General features: G+C 43.4%; 1 protein-coding gene across 6 annotated transcripts in view; it reads right to left on the reverse strand.

Annotated features, from left to right (window-relative positions):
- tead3b (TEA domain family member 3 b) overlaps positions 1-25615 on the reverse strand; it is a 32318-nt gene that overhangs the window by 2052 nt on the left and 4651 nt on the right. For 2 of the 6 annotated variants that reach the window (XM_053438273.1, XM_053438282.1), the window contains exons 3-14: positions 15851-16105; positions 6981-7045; positions 5985-6047; positions 5772-5834; positions 3679-3690; positions 2322-2447; positions 2193-2236; positions 2042-2098; positions 1563-1630; positions 1320-1474; positions 875-1048; positions 104-247 (exon numbers count right to left, since the gene is read on the reverse strand). In XM_053438273.1, the coding sequence (XP_053294248.1) occupies positions 104-247; positions 875-1048; positions 1320-1474; positions 1563-1630; positions 2042-2098; positions 2193-2236; positions 2322-2447; positions 3679-3690; positions 5772-5834; positions 5985-6047; positions 6981-7045; positions 15851-15974 (1095 nt within the window). In that variant the 5' untranslated portion in view covers positions 15975-16105. The remainder of the gene's footprint in view (positions 1-103; positions 248-874; positions 1049-1319; positions 1475-1562; positions 1631-2041; positions 2099-2192; positions 2237-2321; positions 2448-3678; positions 3691-5771; positions 5835-5984; positions 6048-6980; positions 7046-15850; positions 16106-25615) is intronic. The other 4 variants (XM_053438290.1, XM_053438313.1, XM_053438295.1 and 1 more) reach the window with 4 other exon arrangements.

The raw sequence follows: 25615 nt of genomic DNA on the forward strand, positions 1-25615 counted from the left end.
AACACACACAGACACACACACACACACACAGGACAGCAGTGAGTTTAAATCCAGTTTCCATCCTGTTTGGTCCTTTAAAGATATTCCTCATTGAATGCTTCACCTCGACTTTCTCGACGACCTGCTTGCCGAACGAGCAGACTTTGGTTGAAACGGTGATGGTCATGTTCTCGATGCTGCTGTACTGGCTGCTGACACCGTAGAAAGATCCGGGGCCGTCCTGCATGCCGCTGCTGTTCAGGTCCGCCTGCAGAGCGCACAGATCAGATGAGAGATCGGTTAGACCATCAGATCATTAGAGAGCATTTTAAAACATGTTTTCTCACATTCTATACACTACAAAAGCATCCTTCAACATAGCGTGCAGCTCAAAGTGCTTTACAATAGGATCAAAGACAGATCGATCAAACAGGACAAAAACACCCCAGAGCATAATAGCCATGAAGAATTCTCAGGCAAGAGACAAACAGGAAGTGAAGTGCAGCATACATGATGAAGCAATGTACTGTGCGTGAGCCTCGTCAACAACCTGAAGATAAAGCCCCCTCACTAATACAAACACCATTGTGTTGCAGGAAAAGGAAGTGGTTTTCAGAAGCTGTACTTCATTACCACAGGTCACTGAAGCCATGAGTCACTGTGAGAAAATAGCTGCAGAGGCCTTTGGAAGTGTTGACGTGAAGCTACCACTACACAAAGGAGGAGGAAATTCAATCGGATACAATGAATTCATGAAATCTAATCTATCACCTTTTGCATTTGACGTGTTTTAAATGTTAGAGACGGGTGTTTACATGTGGGGAAAAGGCCAAAGGACATAATGGAAGACAAATGTTAGAGAACATCTAAAAACCGGCAGATGATGAAGACTCACCCAGAATTTAACTAGGAAGAAAGCGTTCTGAGGGCCTTTCTCGTAAAGCTCTTTGAGGCCGCCCTTCTTCTCTGGGAACTTGTCGTAGATCTGCCGGATGTCCACCGCCTCGAGCAGCGGGTCGCTGTACGACGGGTTGGTCTGTCCAATGTGGACAAACAGATGTTTGCTGTACTGTGGTGGACAGAGACAAGAGGAACAAGATGTTTCAAGGTTGGGCTGCAAAAGAGACACTGCTTTGAGTTTTGATGGTTTCCGACATCAGATCTGTGCCATAGACCCTTTAAAGATTCTGCCCTTCTTAGACTTTGCTTTATACTAGACACCAGATAGTTTCTCCACACCAGGACCATCCAGATGTGGTCGGAGAGGCTCGTCCGACACAAGAATTGTCTTTTTAAAAACCTCATTGTGACGTCTTCCTCTGCCGGAAGCTTTAACTCACGTTGTCTGGGTCTCTCTGAACCTCCATGAAGGCCGAGTACTCCAGCATCCGCAGCTTAGAGGAGGCGATGGTCCGGTCCTGCCACACCGGCACTGCTGTGGCAGATGGTGCAAGAGGAGGCGCCAAGGACTCATAACCTGAACCACCCACACACACACCCACACACACAAACACACACATTGTATAAGTCACTGTGATCGTGCGCTGTCATTTCCAGGTCATCCACGTGTTTGGTTGCATACTCACTTGGTATGGACTGTGGTACAGGACCTGAGAGGCTTGGGTACGGTGGCTGTGGATACGATTTGATACTGAAAGACAGTGAATAACATGATGAGACAACGATATACAAACCAAATAGTGACATTGAATAATAATCTGATGCTTGTGACACATGGAGTTTTAATATATTTGTATTTTTAATGGAAGTCTTCCAGTAAGTGTCTCGGTGTAAACATGTGATGCTGCACCAGCGAGGCGTGAGTCCGTCTGCTTCATTGATTCTTAATGATGCAAAAAGGCATCAAATATGGTTTTAATGAGAGTAAAATCAAATGAAACATTTGCAGAGTTTCTGACTTTTTCCCTGGTCTCAATTATATTAAGAATATTAGGAATGAGTCAAATTTGAAGCAGTTAATTTGCTTGGTTTACATCAGTGCAGGAAACATACAGTAACATACAGTGTAGAGGAAGAGTTAGTGCGACCAGGGGGAACTTACGAATGGCTGTTGCGTCCAAGCCCAGGAGGCCTCCCCGGGTTGAGATCTAGAACCAGCCTGGAGTGCAAAAATGTGGTCTGTTAATCATGCCTTCCAATACCCGCCTGACATTACACCCAACCTCAGATAACATGTGGGGGGGATTACTTACTCCTGAGAGGGTCCCGGCTGTCCTGGGATGGGACCAGGCCAGAACTGGAGAGTGAATAATAAAAACCTGTCAGTAGCTGCTTCAATTTAAAGTTCATATTTCACAACAGTTCCCTGAGGGAGGTCTCACTCTGTGCTGTTGGTAGGAGGCCGGAGGCAGCGGCGGGAGGTGGTTCTTTATCATACTCGGTGAGACGATCTGTGCAGACGACAGTGCTGCCATGTTCTGCAGGGCTTTGTCTTTAGATGCCTGATCCTACAAACAGAGATGAGGGGAGTCAACCACAAGGTGGCGCCATAACCTAAACATGTATCTACTGCTATGTATGATCCTGATTCTAAAATCAATGCATTTTAGTCTTACTGTTATGATAAGTTTGGCTTTAGCGTAAAAAATCTATAAAAACTCTAAATGGAAGATAACACTGATGTTTTAATAAATTTCAAAGCTGGACAGATGGAAGCGAAGAGAAGAACTGAGAAAAAATTAAGCAACGTTGACCCAACGATTTAAACTGAAGGTGTGAAGGTGTGTTATCAGAATCACCACAGGAAAAAAGAGAATAAATAAAGTGGACGCATTGGCTTGGAATGGAATTGCAGTTTTGTTTTCACGTTACACCTGAGAGTAAATATCCACAAATCCAAGTTGAACCATGCGGATGGAAGTCATGAGATAAGCAGCACAACAAAGCAAACAGATCCACGTCCACGGTGCACGACACAGTTTATCCTCTACTAACACATCTGAGCAGTTTGCTTTCATTTCAATTTTTTTCAAACTTCATCACATCCGCGAAGGAGGTTGTGTTTTCATCTTCATGTGTTTGTTTGTTAGCAGGATTATGAAAAACTACTTGACCTAAAGAAGAAACTTTTTTTCTCTTTCTTTAACTTTGCGAAATGGGGATTTTGCAGGATTTTCGTTGATCTCTCAGAGAATAATACATAGATCTTGATGAATTACAAAATCAGGCATGTTTAGGGGACTGATATTTATGAGTGTGTGCAATTTGTTGCAGATCCAGATAAAAATCCAGATCAAGTTCATTTTAAATCCATATGGGGACTGTTGGGCCTTGGTCAGAGGTTTGTACTCTACTCAGAGCCCCTCGGGGTAAAAATGCATCTTATTACTCTTTTCTAATGTTCTTAAAAGAATGCATTTGAGCTAATTCAGTGATTAATTTTGAGATTGAAAGACAGATGCCTCAGAAGCGAGACCCCGAATCAACAAGGGACACCATGTGCAAAGCAAGCAAGACTTTGGCTTTGGGCCGCGTCTGAGGGGGATTACACTACGTCAGGCAGGATGCGCAGCAGCACTGGGTTCAAAGCGTGACTGTTTCCTGAGCAATGCTTTATTATGGGATAGCGATGGGGGGGGAGGCCATGCCAGCAGAGGGCCGTAGCAAGGGGACAGTGCACTGGTGCTGCCAAACAAAAGGGGAGCAGGGAAGCATATTGCACAAGTTGGATTCACTTACCAAATTCATCGCCTGAATCAAAAAAGGAGAGAAACCATTAGTGCTGTGCAGTTCTAACGATGAGTTTAGATGAGTTTAAGAGTTTTGTTTGAGATAAGAGAAAAAACTACTGAAGTTTCTCTTATCTTTCTCAAACTGTATACATGGTTTTAAAAAAACTCATAACTCAAAGCCTGAATAACAGTTTGCTCTGGTTTAGACGTTATGACGGTAAATTAAAGATACATTTCCAAACTATTAATCACACATTTTTTAACTTTTGAATACAGAAAGTTTCTCGAATTGTCTACAGAACATGTAATATGACATATATGGTTAAAATTTAGTAGTATATATATATATATATACATATATATACATATATTAAAAAATATTTTATTGGACAAGAGTAAAATGTGGAAATAGCATGTATTTCAACATGTGTGTGCACAGAAGAAGGCAAAGGATAGAGACATATATGTATTGATTTTCTGATAAAATTCTGTATATAACTGACCACCTGACTCATAATTCAACAGAAAGAAAATAATAAATAAAAAATAAAATAAATCCTCAGAGGTTGATTTTAGCCCTAGCCTTCAGTGTGGTATATAGATGGCTGGTGAGACATTTTTCCTTCATGTTTGTTCAGCTGATGCTACAAATTTACTTTATGACCACAAGACATTTGATCTTAAAAGACATCAACTTGAATGCCGAGTAAATCCCTGAGCAGAGCAACGGCTACAACGTTATAACCAGATGCACCAACATGATGTTTAATGCTTAAAAGCTCCAAGAACAGAGTTACCGCAGGGACCAAACTATCAGACAAAGTGGAAATTATGAAGCATACTAAAGTTTAAGAGGAACACATGAGGATGACATGATTTTCTTACTATCAAATTGATGTCCAATCAAATATGTCATGTTTCATGAAGGAATGAGGATGTGTGTGCAAAAAAGAAAAGAGTAATCACAGAAAGAGGGGAACAAATCATGATTAACCCCTTCAAGCAAAGCAGATCAAAGTCACCACGCAGCATTTTTAGGCCCTTTTAAGAACATACAATTGATTTAAAGATCACAACACTGCCTCCTGTTGGTTATAACATATTAGATGAAGAAGGCTGAACACACAGTTTTTTGAGTTCTGCAAACATTTCTGATTCCATGATCTGACAGTAAATGAAACGGTCACAGTTTCTCTAACAGGACAGAGAGGAAAGAAGCGTCAGTTAAATATACTCAATGGTTTGTAAGGGATGTGAGAAATCTATTTCCTTTCCTTCTAGATCATCACACTAACCACAACTTGGTGGACTGACACCACTGAAAGGTTTGTTAATATATCTTGTTGTGACACTAGGTACGTTAGTCTGCATGAAGGGGTTAATCTAAGTTGAAGTCAGCGCTGCATATGCCACAAAGTCTCTGTATTTACTTATGTCTGATTTATGGACTGTGTACAGATTATGGAAATATGCAAAAACCATTAAAAAAGCATGAACAGACCAGAAGAACTGGAAGTGAAAAAGGAGAAATACGGTTATCCAAGATTAATCTTAATTAATGTCAGGTTTTACTAAAGACATTACAAACAGACACATTAGAGGAACTTGGAAGTAGCAACTACAGTTTTAGGGAAAAGGTTTTAGAGGGAGTTTTAGAGAAAGAAGAAGTCTAAGAGGAGTAGAGAGAGAGAGAGAGAGAGAGCTGTAGCATCATGCAGCTGGACAACCTTTCACTGGGCTCATCATAACAACCTGTGGGAGCAGAAGCTTCAGAATCAACTAGCACAGTTCTACTTTAAAGATTAGGGCCCATAAGTAATGCAGCTCAGACCTATGGTAGAAGTTTAAAAAAGCTTTGACTGTTGCAGTGTGCACCTCATGCATGATACCAGAGCAGGACTGGGGTTAATATTTTTCTATTCTCAGAGATTTTAGCACCTAGTTGTTACACTGGGATTCTAGCTTGCCGAGCTCGCGTCCCCCTTATCCAGCAGGAACTGGCCTCGCACCAGCACGAGGACTGATAATACGCACAGATTAACTGGTTAGTGCAAAGCCAAGCCTACACAAGCCCCGCCGAGCCCGCGGTGAAGCGCATACCTTTAGCTTTGACTGGATCTCGCGAGATTTTCTCCGGGCGAGAACCTGCAAGTGGCTAGAAACCTGCACAGAAGAATAGCCGAGAGGAGGGAAGAGGAAAAGGAGACAGGGAGAAAGAAAAGACAAGGGAAGAAAAGAAAGAGAGAAGCCGTAACCAAAGAGGAAAGGGACGCTCAGTCAGTGGTTGCCGTGAGGCAGGTTGGCGGCTCCTACCTTTATACCAGCCTGGTATTCACGAACTTTCTTCCGCGCTAACACCTGTATGTGACTAGACACCTAAAGGGGTGTGAAACAGTTGTTTGAGCGTTAAGACAACATTCACTCACATACATGCGCGCGCACACACACACACACACACACACACACACACATATGCATGCAGGCGCAGACTTGTATTCACACAAACACAAACTCACACACACACTTACAGTAATAACACACACATTAGGAGTTCTTATCGGTACATGCTGTGGCTAAACAAGATAAACATTTGCACATCGGTCCACTTTGATAATGATCATGATAAATGTCATTTATTTAAAACTTTAAACTTTGTTTCTCCTGAGTGAAGGATTGGGTTTAAACTTCTTCTTCATGAGCAGTGACTGACAAACATTTGATTAACAGCAAAACATTTGACAGATCTGAGGTCGATCATTTATGTGTTATATGTATAAAACATTATATCGATACTTACTGGACTTTTGTTATATTGCTAGTGATCACAATTGTTGATATTGTTTTATCACCCAGTGCTAATACGTTCAAACTAAGAGAGTTGATTTAAAGGATGTGCTGGTGATATTCTATATTTTTCTTAGTATCAGATCCCATGAAAAACCCCAAACCACCAATAACTTGATACAACAACTTTTTATATCCTGATATATCTTATTGCTTTGTCCCATGGATCTTCACTGCTGCCCAGATATCATCAAAAAGATCTATGATGCTCTTTTTCTCTGTTTATCACAATGTTTGTTTGGGCCTTTAAAGGGACTTGTGACTATAAGAAATACATATAACTAACCCAGCGTGTAAACCGACATTTTGTGTTGAGGCACAAGGAATTAGCTGCTCAAATTACACATTCTCATTAATCTAGTGCCATTTTTATTACGACTATTCGACTGGTGATGTCTGTAATTTAATCCAAACACATGCATGACTGTGTTAACTCAATCATCAGGGCGGGTAAAGCTTGTTTACCTGTTTTCTTGTGCGGGTTTTGCCTGTCCTCAGCTTGATGTACCGTGCTATCAATTCATTGCGACCTGCAACCAAAAAGAGAAAAGAAGGTCTCAGACTGAACAAGAAAACTAAATAGAATGTGAGTCTGTACACATCGGAAATTACAACGAGCCACATCACATGTCTCAGCTACGTGGTGGTGGTAAGTCACAGGTTTATAGCTCCATTTGTTTCCATGCAGCTGCTATAGACAAGTATTATAAAACCAACTTTAAATCCTCTAGATCCAGATTTTCATTTGGATCCATAGAAAAATTCCACAAGCTCATGGATACTAATCCCCTAAATAAGTCAGAAGCTTTTCAGGATTAATACACAACAAAAATTAACAAAAAGCTACGATGTTAAAGATTAAAATTGTCTTGGATCTACCTCCTGATGTGGATCTGCTCGAAAGTTGTACGTGTGCTTCCCTGACCCATATCACATCCTCCCACCATGTTTCATGGTTACCAGGGGTCAAATCTTAAATTCAATCAAGCCAAACCAGTTTGGACACGCTCATAGAAATCAGTCCCCAGTGTATCTGATTTATTCTTCAAGATCTGATTCATAATTTCTTTGCAAGTTTAAAAAGGCATAAAAAACCCTCCTATCTTGCAATGTTAAAGAAAAACAAAAAGAAGACTGGTTCTGCCTCCTCAAACAACACAGACACAGAACCTCATAGGTGAAGGTAACAAGAGACAGATCAGTGGTAATACCCTGAAGTGGACAGGAGGTGGCGCTCTAGTTAAACCTTGGATCCGTGTGTCACGTCAAGAGGAGCAGCAGTGTGACCTTTTCCCAGAGCTCCTCAGACCCGGGGCAAACAGCCTCTGACCATCGGCCATGAGCCACAATGACACCTCTGTCTCCTACAGCAGGCGTTTTTAAAATCAAAGTTTCATATCAGGCTGGTTTCTGTTTTGGTTCTGGTTTACCCCCAACGTTTCCACCATCTCGTTTCACACATCCCTATTGTCTGCTCACATGGCCCCGTCGCCTAATTACAGAGAGCGCTTAGAAAACAGAACCATGTTTTTCGTGACATAACATCTACTCTCGACATTCTGCACAAACAGGTTGTGCAGAGAACAGGCTGCTGTTCCGGGGCCTTCCTGGTCCCCTGTAGGTACAGTAGGCGAACATGTGCTCCAGAGTGCGGGCCCCGGATCGAGCAGAAAATCATCTTTAGTGTGTGAGAAGTGCAAAATGCATTATAATGTTGCCTCGAGGGGGAAAGTGGGTCCATCAGTCTTTTTCACGTCTCCTCGCTGCCAAGTCACGCTTACTGGGTTTCTGCGGATGAAAACTGGGCCAGTGGGAGAGGTTGAACCACTGTATCATTATGAATAATGACCTCAACTCTCCTAAAGTTGCTGACAGGAAATTTTTCCCCGACGAAAACTGGTCAAGATGTGCTTCCTCGAACACACACACACACACGCACACACAAGACACTCACAATAGACTGAGTGTCTCGGACGTCCAGGGTTTAACAGCTCTGGGTACGCAGACACATAATGACAGGAGGGACAAGTCCTGTTTGTTCACACACTCTTTAGCATTTGGCCTCCACAAGGCCCTTAGTGCAATTACCATAAAAGTACTGAAGGCCATCTCCAGCAGGCTTGCGGCCCTCGCCAGGCTCTCCAACCAGTCGGCCCGGCGGTCGGCCAGCAGAGCTGAGCTGTCTGCCGATACCGAGGTGGCCCCTCCCCCTCTGCCCTGGGCCAAGGATGGACACGCCCGCTCCGGCGCCTCCGCATTCCTCGCATTCCTCTGAGCCTGTCACATCTGTGCTAGCCAGTCTGATTGGCCCGGGCCTGCGAACACAGCCAGAGCTCGGGCCAACGCACACATGCTCTTATGCTCTCCTTCCAGCCCTGGGAGTAGCAGGGGTTACGGCCGGGCTCAGGGCCATTAGGTTGGGGTAGGGGGTCGACAGTCAGCGGGGGCAGCTGCTGCAGTAACTCTCAGAAGAAACACAAAGCCATAACTGACTCTGCCAACAACTGCCACCTGGCAGCAGAGCAGCCCCTTCTCCCAAAACAACACCACTGTGTGACCCTGCGCTCAACGGACAGCCGCACCTGCTGTCGACCATCCCAGCAGAGGATGGCAGAGGGAGAACAATGCCAGTCCGACCCCCACCCAACTGTCAGACTCAATCTCTTCAGCTGAGGGGCACAGGGAAAAACATTATACTGTCCCGTCCCCACCGCAGGGCTCTGCTCCGAATTTCACACATATCTCATTGCAACGCACTGGAGATACAGTGTGAACTCGTTTGTGAAGGTTTGACTGATAAAGACAAGAGTTTTGTACACAGCTGATCAAACTGGGAGTTTGAGTTTCTCCCAGTTTGTTAAACTGGGAGAGTTCAAAGTTAAATCTGTTTTTAAGTTTTGAATTTCAGTCATTATTGTCCCTGAGGAGTGAAGCAGAAGAGACTGGTACTGCCACTTTTGGATTTAAATTATTATTTATTGCAACAAACTAAAGACATTAGATAAATTGCAATATTTAAAGATAAGCTGCGGTTACAGTACCAGTTAAACGCAGAATGATGTCGGGCCCCAGTTCAGTGATTATTCCAAACCAGCATCTCTAATCAATAAACCAGATTTCTAGACAGCAGACTAAAATCTTTTTCCCCCTGTATTATAACAACATGGGCCTCAGTAATGACTCTGTACTGCCTGGTAAATAAAAAATGTGTTTTGTTGGTCTGATGGACGGTGAAGTTCTGCGGTCGTGAGCTGAGACGACTTCTCCAGTTTCTCACAACATCTGGTTGTTTTTGTGATATGTTAAATCTCTGCTTTTGTTTGATGCGACGTACGGTCGTGCTGCAAATGAGGAGTGATTGAGTTCAGAAGTTTCAAATAAACTTTTATAAAGTCAAAGGATATAAAGACTTGTGAACCGAAAGGGAAAAGTTCACAATCACAGGCACTGCACTTTTTTTTTTTTTCTGGCTCTGAGGAAACAGACAAACTGGTTCATGAGCCAACAGAGTGATGATTTGCATAAAAGGCTCCAGTCCTAAACAATAGAGAGAAATAGAAACAATAGAAACAAATAATGAGAAAATGTTCTAGGTTAATAAAATCTGAGGGGGCAAGAAATCAAAAGCTGCTGCTGGACATTATTCACTTTTAAAATAAAAAATCATAACCCTCAGGATATTTAAAAAAGAGAGACGGTCTCAGGACTTCAAAGCCGCAGCTGCACGGTGAACACATGCGGCTTTTATGGAAATTCACTTCTTCTGCCAAATGCAACTGGTTCTTTTAGCTGATCGTCCTTTTTCAATGACAACAACGCCGCAGAAAGAAAAAAAATATATATCAAGGACGAGACTCTGTGTGTGTGTGTGTGTGTGTGTGTGTGTCGTCATTCTGCGGCCGCCGAGATCCAGCTCAGGCTCGACACATGGGGTAAGGGGGATCGGGGGTGGGGGGGGGGGTTGGTCGTGGAGATGGTGAAAAGGCCGACCCACACGGCAGGGGATCATGACAGGTGCACACAAACAGACACACAAGACAATCGCATGCACAGCCCTGCTTGTCCTCCTGACTCTAATCCCCCCCCCCAGACACACACACACACACACACACACACACAGACACACACACACACACTTCCATCTCCCTCTCTGCGAGCGGCTCATGATTCCCTGGCTGATTGCTCAACACCCACTCACACCGCTGCAGGCTGCCCTTCTTCACCTCTCCCCCTGACAGGACACGCCCTCTCTCTTTTTCTTTTTCACTACATGACCGCTGGAATTTTCCACTTCCACGCGAAGATAGTGAGCGAAAAGGTAATCTCTCCTCACCCTCCGCGAGCCCCCCCCCCTCCTCCTCCTCCTCCTCCTGCTCCTCCTCCTCCTCCTCCTCCCCCTCTGAACCCGTTCTCCACCCTTATTCGCTCTCCCCACCTCCCTTTTCATAACATTGAGGTAATCCTAAATTGCTAACATACTGCTCAGCCATGACTGAAAACATTCCTAGCATCTCAGCGAGGGGGCTGACAGGGAAGCACCAGGCGTGCTCAGTCATCATTACAGACCCCCCCCACCCCCCCACCCCACCCCAACCCCCCCATTTTCTCCTCTCTTGCACCTTTTCCACTCATGTTTTCTCACAGGCCCCGAACCCGCTGTTAATTCTTGCCGTGGCTCTCAAAAGGTCACAACTGACACAGGCCCCTCTCTCTCTCTCTCTCTCTCTCTCTCCCTCTCTCTCTCTCTCTCTCTCCAGCACCTAAATCTCTCCTCGCTGGTTTTTCTACCCACAATGCTTTGCAGAGTAGTGACAGCTGCAGGGCTGCTGAGAGAGAGGGAGTAAGAGAGAGAGAGAGAGAGAGAGAGAATAAAAGAGAGAGAAAGGGGTGTGTGCGCTCGGGGTTTGACACACCTGTTGAGGCCAGAAGACGCAGGTGAACAACATGTCAGCACAGCCCCACAGCAGAACAAGACAGGCCACATTTTTTTAGACACACACACACACACACACACACACACACATCTTTTGAAGACACTTCCTCTGAACGTGGTGGCCTTCTACGTGCCAACTATTTCACTCGACCAGGAACAAATGTCTCGGAGCTCCAGCTATGCTCCGAATGTTTGTTTTTTTTAAACTTCAAACGACGACGCCGCAGATCATCACGTCCAGCTCCAGTTATTATTTTAAATTTTTAATTGAGTGTTTGTCCCTCTGCATGAGAAACACCGAAAAATAATCAAGGGTTTAATTTCTCTCAATCGAATTAAATATGCTGCAACAAGTGATGGGGCCGTAAATAAAATCAAAGTCATTTGTAATCATTTTCACAACTATAATTAAGATTAAGATACATTTATTTATCCCAAACACATGCACAGGCACACTCATGCAGGTAGGGAAATTGAACCTCTGCTTTTGACCCATCTGGTGCAGGACACACAGAGCAGTGAGCGACCATGTACGGCGCCCGGGGAGCAGATGTTGGGGGAGTAAGGTGCCTTGCTCAATCCAGGTTCGTCTTTTTGTTTTTTCTCCGTGGAGTCGAACCAGAGACGAACCAGAGACCTTTTCTGCCCATAGTCCACGTTTCTGCCACTAGTCCACCGCCTCTCTCATAAGAGTCGCTATGTAATTATCAGGATATTAAATGTCACAATGTGGGAGTCGCTGGGACGAACTGGATGGAGAACGACACTTGATTAACAGCAAAACATTAGATGTTATATGATCTCGAAATATAGTTATACAGCTTATCTATGAAATGTTTGTTACGTGCAACTAGCAAATGTGAATCTTTTTTAAATATACTTCTTCTAACATTGATCTTAATACAAAAATATTATTTTACATATTATATATTCTTTCTCGTTATGATGTATTGAAAATAGTATTTTCCGCTAATTATCGATTATTGTCTTATTACCCTGCCCTACTACAACCAGCAGCTTGTTAGCTTAGCTTAGCATGAACGCAAGGAAAAAGCTAGCCTGGCTTATAGGTAACGAAATCGGCCTCTACCAGCTAAATGATTATTGTGCTCACCAATATGTTATTTGTTTGATCTGCATAACATTTGTGTATTTATTTTAATATTTTACGTCGAACCATTTTCCATAATTCAAGTTCATCTTTTTTTTTGTGTGTTTTATTGTTATTCATAGTCACCTACAAGTAAAACTTTAGCTGAAGCTTATAACCATAAGCCAATATATCAGGATTGGACATTTTTAGTGCCTCATGTCATCGTCAGCAACGGCCCAGAAAACTGCACATCATTCAGGATGTAGTGCACAAGCACAATATACTGATAACATACATTGGACTCTTGATATAAAGCAGAGTGCATTAAGAACGAGGAGCTGACGTGCAGTAACAGATGTCGCCTGTTTAAACTGTTACGACTGTGATTACGTCACCAACTGGAGTTTAGCTTCTTTATGCGATTATTAACATGTGGCGTTTATTGAAAAATATGAGCGTTTCTCTCTTTTGAACTCTTTGTCACCCCTGAGCTGCGTAGATGACTGGCAACGCTGCTGGGAAGTCTAGACAGGTTAGTGGAGCAGGGAAACACACAAAGATATACAACAGTTCTCGCGCTAATGGAAATTTGCACACAAAAAAAAAGGTTTTCCCACCGACTGAGCGAATTCCTGGCAGAGAAAGAGTGAAATTCCCATTGGGAGGGATGACTTGCCTGCGTTTTGGAGGCCACTGGAAGTCTGAGACTGCAAGGTAGACAGTATTACACACAGTGCAATCGTTAACATTCCCCTAACCTCGCGTCAGGGCAGCTTTTGGATGTCTGAGGTAATCACCTTGTGAGAGGACTTCTTCTGGGGCATGCCTTGGCCCTGGCAGCGGAGCCTCAGATGACTTAGTGTAAATGGAGAGGGTGTTTACTGCCCCCTCCAAAAAAGCAGGCCTCTAAAAGGGGTCCTGAAGGTTTGTCGCTGAGGCGGCAGGCCTGTGCGCCGCTCCGCTCTCTTTGTTGACGTTCTCGTGACAAATGTCCGCAGCTCGGTGCACGGGGGGGGAGTGACTCTGGCTTTAATTAAAAGATGGCTGCAGGGGTTCATGCTGCAGGTCTTTACACAAACCCTCGACTGAAAGTAGGTTTTAAACTATTTTGTTAAATCATTACGATAACTGTCCCCAAAAATAATATTGGAATCTAAATATCATGACATCACATCCATGACTAAATGAGAAAATTCGAACTTTAAACAGACTGCACATGTCATAAGTCAAAAGGTTTTTGGATATTTTACATTTCTAGTTATTTTCTTTTATTAATTTTTTCTGTTTTTAACCTAGGTCAGTTATCATTAGTATTATAATCCCCACAAAGGAGGATATGTTTTCATCTGTATTTGTTATTTAGCAGGATGATGCAAGAAACTAAAGAACGCATTTCCACGACAATTGGTGGAAGGATGTGGTTTAGGTCGGGAAAAAACTCGTAAAACTTTGGTTCGGATCCGGATCAGGGAGAAGATCCAGGAATCTTTCCTCACTTTCTTTAACTTTGTGAAAACAATCAGACATGTTGATTAGATTGATATTAATGAGTGAGCGCAATTTGGTGCGGCTCAAAACAGAAATCGGGATTCCGTGAACTTGAATATGTTTGATAAGGGGACTGTTGGTAGATGTTTGTGCTTTACTCAGAGACATCCTTTTTTTTTCTTCACATATTTATTTAATACCATCAGTGAAATCTGTTTCTCTGGATTGCATCTTATTAATTTCACAGCTGATTATTTTGTCATTTTTTTTACGATCACTCAAATGTTTAAAGCATTGAATACTAGAAAATTGTGAAAAATGCATATTCCTACGTGACAAATCCTGTTTTTTATTATGTAAAGTTATTGATATAATTTATCAATTCACACACTTGTTTCCTATTTACTAATCCACTTAAGCCAAGTTCAGAAGCTGCAACTGCAGCTGAGTAATCTCAGGTATGTGCTTGTCCTTGAATATGAAAATGTGACGAATTAGAGGTTGAGATTCCATCTTAGTGAAATCACACCATAAGAATCCCATTGCAGAGAAGCCAAACGGGAAAAAAAAAAACTGCCTTTTAAAAACAAACACTAATGCTTCTTAAATCCTGTCTGAGACTTTGGTGCCAACGATTGATGGTTTTTATGGTCGTACTGAAGCCGGAATCAATTTCAAGGTTTTGAGAAATGATGGACAATAATTAAAGGGCAGCAAAGTCCTACAAAGCGTGGCCTCAGGGAGCCGCATTACGATGCTGAAAAGAACTTAATTCCCCCCAAAAACCAAAAGGGGGTTTGTTGAGGTCCAAGCCAAGAAAAACAGCAAAGAAAGCCGCACAGCTCCCGTCAATCAACATCTTAACTGCTGTTCAGCAAAAAGAAAAAGAAGCTTCAAATGCTAAATCTAATTAGGAACGTGTGTGCTGTCTCAAAAAACAGGAACGGGGGAAAAGTGGGATCGAAATAATGAAAGACAAATGCGTTCGACTTCCTACACCTGGATGTCAGTGATTCCACCGACCGACTTGCCAAAAACGTCCATCTGGACTTTTTCAGGACATTAAGCTCTCATCACCTGCAACTTAATGAACACGCTGCAGGAAACAGCAAAACTATCCTGAAACCATGTGGATGTTTGAAATCTCCAAACGGACCAGCGTGCCAGAGGGATGTTTTTGTTCCAGAGTCTCGGTGCATGCTGTGCTAATTAACACTAATTTAAATGAACCGTCCGGCATCAAACGCAACTCTTCTCTAGAAACCAGCTCTAACTAGTCTCCTACAGGCAAAAGTTCTCCCAGCGATACCGGTGTGGGGGGTTAAACGAGCGCAGGATGTTCAGTGATAAAGGGAAAGAAACCAGAAAAACAAAGCAGGTTTTGCGAGTGAGAGAGCGTAGCGCGGAAGAAAAGAGGCCATAAAACAGTAGGCATTAAAAACAGCCTGTAAAGAAAAAAACGCCATGAAGTAGAAAGACAGGTGTAAATCATGGGGAGAGCAGCTCAGGCGCTTTCAGGACGGCGAAAAAAACCAGCTCGGAGAGCGCCGGTGCAACTGGAAGAACCTGCCCCTGGGTCACAGCACAACAGGTTCAGACTCGTTAAGGAGAGTTCTGTGTGGAAAGAAAACATTCACCTCCGTGTTGAAGATGTGACACGAGCACGAGAGGAAGAAAAGTTTTGTCTTTGGGGCTATTTTGTTTTTCTTTGAGTCCCACGTCTCTGGGGAACGCGTGGTTTTCTCATGCTCATTATGGAACTGATTTACATGTAATTGTTCTTCTCTTGTTGTTTCTCTGGCGGTTTTCCAGTCGACTTACCATACATCTTTCCCTCGTCTGACAGGATGATTTTCCTCCTGCCACAGGGAGGGTAGATGGCGAGGGCCTCCTGGAAGCTCTGCTCGATGTCCGGGCTCCACACCCCCTCGGCGTCCCCCTCCATGGTCTTGTCGTCAATGTCCCCGTCCAGCCCATCTTCTGGGCTACCGTTGGCGCTCCACTCGTTGGACGCAATGGTGGCGGCTCCCCCTGGGCCCGACCCCGAGCCCCAATATCAAAAGATCTGTGGGAGATCTGTGGAGAACGATGTCACATGAATTAACATTTTATTCAATGAGGATAAGACTCTTTAAAGACACTTTTCCACTGGTCAAAAAAATAAAGGGCGACATATTAATCACTTTATCGCTGTCGCAAAAAACGTCCTGATGCTGAAAACAACACACCTGAAAACAGTCCCTTCCAAATTCAACTATTTACTCCAGGATGAGAGTCCAGCGGTTTTTAGGAAATAACTTTATATGTTTATGACCCATTTAGTCTCAAGCCCAGGAAAAACTGGGCCTGAGAGCCACAGACACAGGGTAAGAAAGTCCATAGAGACCTAAGAGATGGACGACCAAGTTTGGTTTTTGCATGGAATTTGTTGACAAACAAAAAACAGAACACGACCATTGTTACACATAAGAGCATATATTCCTATCCAACAGGAAAATAATAACAATCATTCCTAATTCTACATATTTTCCGAATAAAACCACTTCACCACACAAGCCACAATGTGCACAGCAAAAGGATAGTACAAGTTATTGTTTTAGGAGGAACCAGAAGCTCTGTCCTGAATTACAAGAAAGTTCTATTCTCAGTATTGCGCAAAATACCAGCATAGACTCCTATTATCAATGTTGCCCGTGTGGCCACAGCTGGAACTGCAGGTCGTGCTATTCAATCTCGAAGATGAATCAATTACAGCTGACGTTAAAAATGATAAAAGAAAAAGTGTCACACACTGTAAAATGGAACTCATTGATTAGGTCTGAAAAATAATTACAAGCCACAGTTTGTCTTATTAATTTATGACCTTCTTGAGAGGCCGGAAATTGTCACGTTTGGTGAGGAAGCGTGAAAATGCTTTTGCCGTTGTGTTGGTGGAGCAAGTTTAATAAATGGTGGACCAGTGTGCTCCCAATACATCAGGTTAACACAGTGAACTGTGCTGACAAGCAGGCCTGAGATCAGCACAGTGAACGGGTACGTGATACAGTGCACCCTGCCAGCAGTGTCACTAAAAACACATTGAGCAGAGATTTAATAAAAACTCAATTCAATTATCTCGACAACCTAATTAGCAGCTTCCACACTTCAGCCCTGCCAAGTGTGTTCGGAGCCTTTTCCTTTAGAAATCTACATAAAGTGAATTATTTCCTGCAGAGAAGAAGAAGCAGAACTGAGCTCGCTCATAACAAACATAATGAAAATGCAGCTTGAATAATGTTGTTCATCTATAAGTCACAGTTTTGTCTTCCCCTGACCTTTTCTTTATTGCCGTCGTTAAATTTGTATGAGTAAACAATGTTAACCGTAATTATTACTATAATTTCCTCAATTTAATTTCTCTGAAACGGCCAAATGAATTCAAGATATTCCATAAAACTAAGTTTAAAGACCTCACTAATCAGCACTGGCCTCAAAGAATTCTTGCGGTCTGGGAACTGTGTTCCAGTGTGGTTGGCTTATGGCTGACTGCAGGCAAAAGATCTTAAGTATTTTTCAAGCTGCCTTTTCAGCGTTGTATTGTTTCTAAGATGGAAGTCAATGAGGTAACCATGATCCTCAAAGGATGCTGGTGTCTCTGCTGCAGCATTTTAACTTTAATGGATAAATACACACACGTACAAAAAACCAGGGTTCCTGTGGGGAGAGACTACAATGATCCAATCATGTAGACATTAAGACATAAATATCATAAAATGTCAAACAAAAAGTAGGAGACGTTTTTTTTTGCAGAGTTTTCAGATGTTTTTTGTTTCATTAAAAACCACATTTGACCTCTTTTGCACACGAGTCAAAAAATAATAACAATGTGGTTCTCGTAAAAATCAGCCAAGAAAATATGTTTGGGTCCTCGCATGTCCCAGTGTAATTACACCGAAACTGTGGTGAAACGGAGTGATTTTATTGTATCGGGATATCTTCACGATGGAAAAGAGGGTCTACGATGTAAATCACAAAATATAAGTTCAATGAAACGTGGCAGTTTGTTGCAGCCCAGAAAAAATAAAATCTTCCTTTGTCTCCGTTCCTCTGTTTACGTGTCGGTATTTACGAAGATAGACGTTAGCAGCAGTTTCACAAAATCGTGGTGAAAAAGCAAAGCTGCAGGATTAGAGACGTTTTCCTTTCTCTCCACGTGTTGATCAAACAAGTCAATTTCATGCAGGGAAATGTAACATAAAGCCCGAAATCACAACGAGAGTCTGACTGATGTCCTCCCGAGTCAAACTGCAGCTAATTTTAGCGGAGAGGGTACCGGTTATGGTGGTCCCTTTGGCAAGAGGGTCACACTGTTAAAACTCAACACTGAAACCCAACACTCATCAGCAGCTCAAGTCACCTGTCCACGTCCGTGCAGATCACACGGCTGGATCCCGACCAACGGAAACTACATATTCAACCAGAGTTTGGGTTAGTTTGATAAAACTCTGTTCTGATATTTGTGCAATTAAAATGAAAATCACCAAATCAGAACCCCAAAGATATTCAGCTTGTTGCCATACCTGACAATTAAAAAAATATATATATTCTTATTTGAGAAACTGGAACTGAAACTTTGGGAAATTTGTCATTTATTCTTAAAAAGTTACTTGATTACCTCAATAATGTTTGACTTAATCAACTATTCAATGGAGCTCAAACACGACCCCAATATGTGGATGAGGGAATGTTTTCAATTTTACCAGCATGACGAATAATCAAGCAAATAATGAATCATTGATGGAACTAATCTCCCCCAGATAAAAATAAAAATCTAATAAAATCTAATTGTTATAGTAAATGTCTACCTCATCTTTTATGACAGTCTGTCATTAACTGTAATTTAGTTTTTGACTAATCTGCAGGAAGAATGAGTAGAAGTAGTAAACTTTAAATACCAGACTTTGTCTCGGCCTCTCTGCAGATGACGCTTGAGTGTGTGTGTGTGTGTCTTTCTTTGTGTGTGTGTGTGTGTGTGTGTTATGAAAATGGGTTTCAGGAAGTGTTTCATTAATGAATGCACAGGTGCTGTGGGGCAACAGCTCCAGTGAAGCTGTGGGGGCAACAATTAAAGAGCGGTGGTACAGTGAGGAGGAGGAGGTAGGGAGGGCGAGGAGGGAGAGGAGAGGAGGGTCAGCCCGAGCCACTCTATTGTTTATCTCCAATTATAGCAGAGAAAACACGGCGAGCTGTGAAGAGCCGCACTCGGTTTGTCCGCGTGGAGCTCGGGGATCTGACGACCTCGATGGAGCCCGAGTGCTCACAAGAGCCTGCTCGAGTGAGGAGCTCTGAGAGTGGAGGCTCTTCAGCTGGCGAGGAGAGCAGGGGCCTGAATTCCAGACATGTCCTTATTAAGAAAGAGCCTGCGAGTGTTCACTGTTTCTCCTCCTGCCTCCCTTGTGTCAACCCAACGCCCTCCCTCCTCGGCCTCACCCCCACCGCCTCCCCCTCCCCTCCACCCAGCGCTCAGAACGTCTCTACCCAAATAAGGAGAGGAGACCAGGGGATGCGTGTATGGGAGGAGTGGGTGGGAGGCTGGGTGGGTTGGTTGGTTGGCTGGAGAGCAGAGGGGGAGAAAGGGGGTGTGTGTGTATGGGGGGAGAGTGAGGGGGAGGGTGGTCAGAGGGGAGGGGGGGGGTGTCCAATTTAGGCGTCCACTTTGGGGTCTGGAAAACAGTGGGATTGTTCCAGCTGGAATGCAACATCAGCAGTGAACACGCTTGGTGACGCGCAGGGAGCTCAGACTGGAGGGAGGGCGCTGTCAGCCGAGCCGTGTTTCAATACATCCTCGATCCAGTCACAGGATTTAAATCAGGACAATAGTCTCCACTTCGTGATGAGAGCGAGGGGAGCATCAACTCACAGGGACACCTTTATGGACTCGAATGAGACGGCTATAGTTTGACGAAGCACAAAGAGCTTTGGGATTTGTGTTTTTCCATCGTGACATTCTGCCAGAACGTCATCTGAGCTGAGAAGCTGCTGTGATTAACATATTGATCAGATATTAAAACAGCTGATATCAGCAGCACTGTTCGTGTCTGCAGGAGAAACTCAAGAACACAAAATATCATAGTAGTGACTCACAGCAGATTGAATGTGACGTTGCGCACACACTACACACTGTGGCTGTGAAGGGTCACAGGTTTGCCAGGAATGTAACTAAGTACATCTACTTCATTACTGGGCTAAAGTACATCTACTACTCCATCTACTAAAATACTACTCCTCAACACATTTCAGCAATTATATGAACTTTTTGTCATTTTTACTAAGTATTCACGTAGTTTTTAAAAATAATCAAAAAATGAGGGGGGTGGGGGGGAGGGGGAATTGATCCACAGGGCGGGCAGGTAACATTAGACCCCGCCTCCTTCTGCAGCAGCATCACTGGTAAAGAAACTAATTAATTATGAGGAGACTGCTACATATAGGCTACAAATACTTTTACTTTTAATACGTAGTACAAGTACGCACCAGAAAAATTTATTTGTTGCTTATAATTGAGTTTGTTTTTGTCAGTTTATTTGTATTTTCTGTTACATGTTTAAATAAATCCTCAACCACTGCTGCCTTGTCCTGTCCACTTGTGTCCTTGTGCAAACACTGACAAGATAAAATGGTACATATTGTCTATAATCTATTCAGGTAGATAATTGAAATTAATCTGAAAATACTTTGAATACTGAGTGACCATATCCAGCAGTATATGGTCACTCAGTATTCAAAGCAGGATTGAATACTGGATGTGTTGTTCTAGGTGTTAGGTAAGGTTCAGGTTTTTAAGCTCGGGGGTCAAACTAAAAAGGAGATTTAATGATATAACTCGTGACATCAACTTTTATTTTCTTTCTTCCTTTTTATAGTAAGTCAGTTTATTGACTGCAGCTGTTGTCTCACGCTCAAACCTGTTTGTGTGACTCCTCCAGGCGCTTGCCAGACGACAGGCCTTCATTCGGACTGTTGATTGAATGACACGCCGTTCTCCCATTTAACACAAAAATCAAGGACACACCTCCCCTCCCACTTTCTGGGATTTGGGCCATGAGACTCCAAGACCAACATGCTACAGAATTCCAATGTGCAGCAGGAATGTAAATAACGCTGCAGAGCTATGCACCTCGGCCGTTCATTCAAACGGCGCCATTCATGCACCAGAATCCCTCTTCCCATTTTCCCAGCCCTGAGCGGGGCAATCGCATTGCAGTCTGTTTTCAGCAATCGGCTTATCTCTGCTCCGGCTCCACATACGAGCTCACCGGTGTTTACTGGCGCCTGTGACTGCCTCCCTTTCCCCACTCTTTCTCCCCAGACCAGACTGTGTGTGGAGAAACGTACCAGTGAATTCCAGTAATACTCCTGAGTCACTCTCAGGCTGCTGGGTCACACAGAGGAAAGCTGTCGGTGCTAAATCAGGGAAAGGTCCATCGCAGACGTTTGTATCGCAGACCTTCGTTTAAACTGGGCCACAGAATGTTTCAAACCCCTTTTAAGGAGGAAAACTAAAAGCCTGCGTGTTTCAGCAATAAATCCTCGGCCTGTCGAGACTCTCAGCAGTTGGCACAATAACACTTAATCATAAACGGCAGAGATGACAATTTTTTTTCATCTCCCGCTGAACATGAGCTCATGGCGCGCTCTCCGACTGACCAACCACATGGATTTCTACTTACACATGTGGAATTCAAGAGTGAGGCAAGGCGTTGAGTCAAAGTTACTCTGTAATGTCTCTGATTTTTATGGCCCCGATTGGCAGCATCTCCTCGTCCAGTCCACAGGTGGGAAGAAGAACAATTGTGTAACCTACCGAGGTTCAAGACCAAACAGGAAGGATCACAGGAATATATTGAAACAGAGATTAAACAGCCCACCATGAGAGCCATGGCAGCCCATTGAGCTTTAGACCCGAGAAGCCAGACACGTGTGGAGAAGAGGTACAATATCCATTTGATTCTGAAGATCTGTAATGACCTGTAGGAAACTAATGCAAATATTTTCTGAAACAAACTTTTCCCTCTGTGTTTCGGCTTCTCGTCCAAACACAAGAACTGTGTTTATGTCACTAAAATTGAGGTTCTAGTAATGACTCTTTTAGGCTCAACGATAGTAAGCATTCAGAAATTGACAGAACGGAGCAGTTCCACGGGAAGTCGTGTGGGGGCGCTGTGGCCAATAGTTCAAGCAAGACAACCAAAGGATGGACAAACAGACGCTTTTGTCTTTTTTCGTAAGAGATACATTCTCACAACCTTCTCCATTGTCGCCATGTTTGTTGTTGGTTCTCGACTCTGCGCTGCCCGCTCGTTTATTGCCGAACAACCATGTAGCAGTAGTGCAGACAGGGCCTTGGTTAAGGTTAAGTTAAGGTTACATATTTCCCAGATTCAGCTGCGGTTTTTCTTCGAAGCAACTGAATTCCGACAGAAACTGGCTTCTCCTCGTAAGCAACACAACAAGTCGGAGAAACTTTGAATTTAATGATGTCAAGACGGCCGAAGCTCGATGCATAAAAACAACCTTTTTGATGTAACCTCGTTAAACATGTCGTAAATACCAGACAACAGAACAACAAAGGGATATGTGCATTTTTTCAGGCAAGTTCAGAAGAAAAGGTTTGTGCACAAATCGTCTAGTTGTTTTTGCACCGTGGGACCAGAATCATGGAATTACAGCAATGAAAGTGGCCACATTGTTAATGAAATAGAAGAAACGGATAAATGTAAGCACTAATTGATAGTTTGGCCACTTGGGGATAAGGGTCCCCAAGTTTAAAAACACGTCCACAATCAAAATTGAGATCTCTCCTCTTAATTACCTCCGCCAAGGAAGTTATGTTTTCATATCTGTCCTTTCCTTTCTTTGTTTATCAACAGGATTATAAAATAAATACAGATTTCCAGGAAACTTTACATTGGATCCGAATTAAAGGGCGAATCAAGGATTTGTTTAATAACTGAGTAGTTACATTAATCTTTAAAAATATAAATATCTGACCGATGCTACTGATATCAAGTCCTTTTTTGGCACCAGCTCCTCATCCACTATGCTATTAACTTCCTAACAGTGAATCACTTTTTCAAATATCCTGTGCATTAAAGAAACCCTATATACAGACGTCTGATGGAATTTGGCTGAATTTCAGCATACCCATCTAGCAGCTTATAATTCTGTTGGTTTTTGAGTGTAGCTCGGGATTTACATCCAGAGCTTTATCAGGAGGATATAAACAATGTCTACGAGCCACTCGAAAAGTACATTGTGTGGAAGTCTTCGAGATTTATCACATGAAACTCCTCAGATCACTCAACTCTGCTTTTGGACAAAATACAACAAGCACTGGTTCTGATCTCCTTATCGAGTTGATATGACAAACAGGTTAACACAACCTTGAAGCTGCATTAGTTTGCATTTGGAGTCAGGTTTTAAGATGAACGCAGGATCAATATTAATTTTCCTTTCAGCTCATCAATCATTTAATCCTCTGTCCTATGTTCCTATGTTGCTGTAGCTTGTTGGTCAACTGAAAATACAGATTATTTCAGATTTCAGATTTAAAGGTAGAGAAACAGGACATTTCTGCCTCTGGTTTTGATTTAGAGTTTTTAGAATAGTTTTCTATCTCCACCAAGAAGATAATGTTTCCACTCCTGTCCATTTGTTGGTTGGTTTGTTTGATTGAAAGTAAGATTACTCTTGAATTACCTCTAAACTCGGTGGAAGGACGTTGAATGTCAAAGTTTGTTTTTGGTACGTTTGGTGCATTTTCTCTTTTTTTTTTCATCCAGGGAATAACTCACAGGGTTTGAGCGAAAGTAATCCTGCACATTGAGGGAGCTGATATCTATGAATGTGTGAAATTTGGTGCAACTTGATTAGATTTAGCGGGACTGTTGGGCCTTGGTGGAGGAATGTGACATTCACCGTGATTTGTTGTCATCAAGGTTCATCTTTCTCCATATCACATACAACTCTACTTCTATCCAGAGCTCCGCAATCCCCCATCTCCATGACTCAGTTCCACTGACTCATGTCCTGGTGCAGATTGTTAACAGATTTCCATCAAATCTGTCTCTTCTGCTGTTGATCCCGTTGTGAGCTTGAGCGTCTCGGCAGGGCCCACTGGCAGAACCTATTTACCACCATCTGTTTGCAAACCAATACCCTACAAGATTTATTCCCTTCCTTTAAAAAAGCAGCCTTTGTTAGGTTGCTGCTGGAGTTGGGACACTTGTTGGCAGTGAACAGACCCCTGCTGGCAGCCAAAAGCCACCCCCCCCCCCCACCCACCAACCCACCCACTGCTCAGCAGAGAGTTAAACACACCTCCACCGAACACAGTAACAGATCCACAGCCTGAAACTCCTCCGCATTAAAACCACACGTCTTGCTAAGGTTGAAGGGCGCTCACAGATGTAGAGTGAGCGTTGACCATCGCAGTGAGACCCCCACTCCACACACACAGACACAGTCACACACACACACACACACACACACACTCGCACACGGAGCAACAGCCACACAAACACACACTTGAGGAAACAACAGGACTTGGCGGCAGAAGGAGCAGCTGCTCTCTAAGGTCAGATTACAGATAAAGAAAACATTTTGGGTTCCAGGCCAGGAGAGCTGCTCTCTGACAAGAACTGGAAACGCTGCTCTTATTCCTCCTGAGACACACAAACGCACACAGATGCATTTACAGCAAATGCACATGTTTAACAGTAAACACGGCTTCCCTAATTTGGGAGATAAATCGGAGGTGATGAGCTGGATTGAGTGTCGGGGGCCCATCTGCTCCACGCTGGCCTCAGACGCCGTCCTGCCTTTCCTCAGACTCATGAAAGCACAGGCCTCACTCATCTCCCCGAAAGCAAATCAGAGTCAACCACCCTCCTCTCTCCCTCCTCTGTCTGTGTTGGGCCCTAATAAATTCTCTCCAGCTCCTCCAATAACTTCCTCCTACTTCCTATCTGGCACGGCGCTCAGGAAACAATCAGAGAGCTGAGAGTGAGAGGAGGACGGGACGGCCAGCAGCTCACACGGCAAGAAGCAGAAAGAGAGGCGAGGGGGGGGGGAAGTCGAGACAAACGCACACACACACACACACATACACACACACATGAGCAGCCACACTAAGACACATGCCACATGCACACCCCCTCCCCCCCCCCCCCCTTGTCAAGTCAAACATTTGCAGTTCGATAACAGCTGCCCAAGAAAAATAATAAAGCTCGGAGTGACGTCTAGCCTGCGAGTTCTCTTCCTGTAACCCCTTGTGCTGCTTCTTAACCCTCCAGGATAAATGAAGTATGATTAGAAGGAAGTAAGAATGAAGGGGCCGAAAATTATCTGTGTGAAATGAGTCTGATGTGCATCGGTCACATTTATGGCCTTAAAAGCAACAAAAAAACAACCTCTGATTTGTTGTTGTCTTGTAAACAAATCGCACAGTGGAAACAGGCGACCTCACTCCGAGGTAAGGAGAGGCTGCTGGTTTCCTGAATGACTCACAGTGGGCCTGCGGGTTAAAAGCGGATAAATCAGTATCAC

Source organism: Pleuronectes platessa, chromosome 2 (assembly GCF_947347685.1).
Source record: "Pleuronectes platessa chromosome 2, fPlePla1.1, whole genome shotgun sequence".
Lineage (NCBI taxonomy): Eukaryota > Metazoa > Chordata > Actinopteri > Pleuronectiformes > Pleuronectidae > Pleuronectes > Pleuronectes platessa.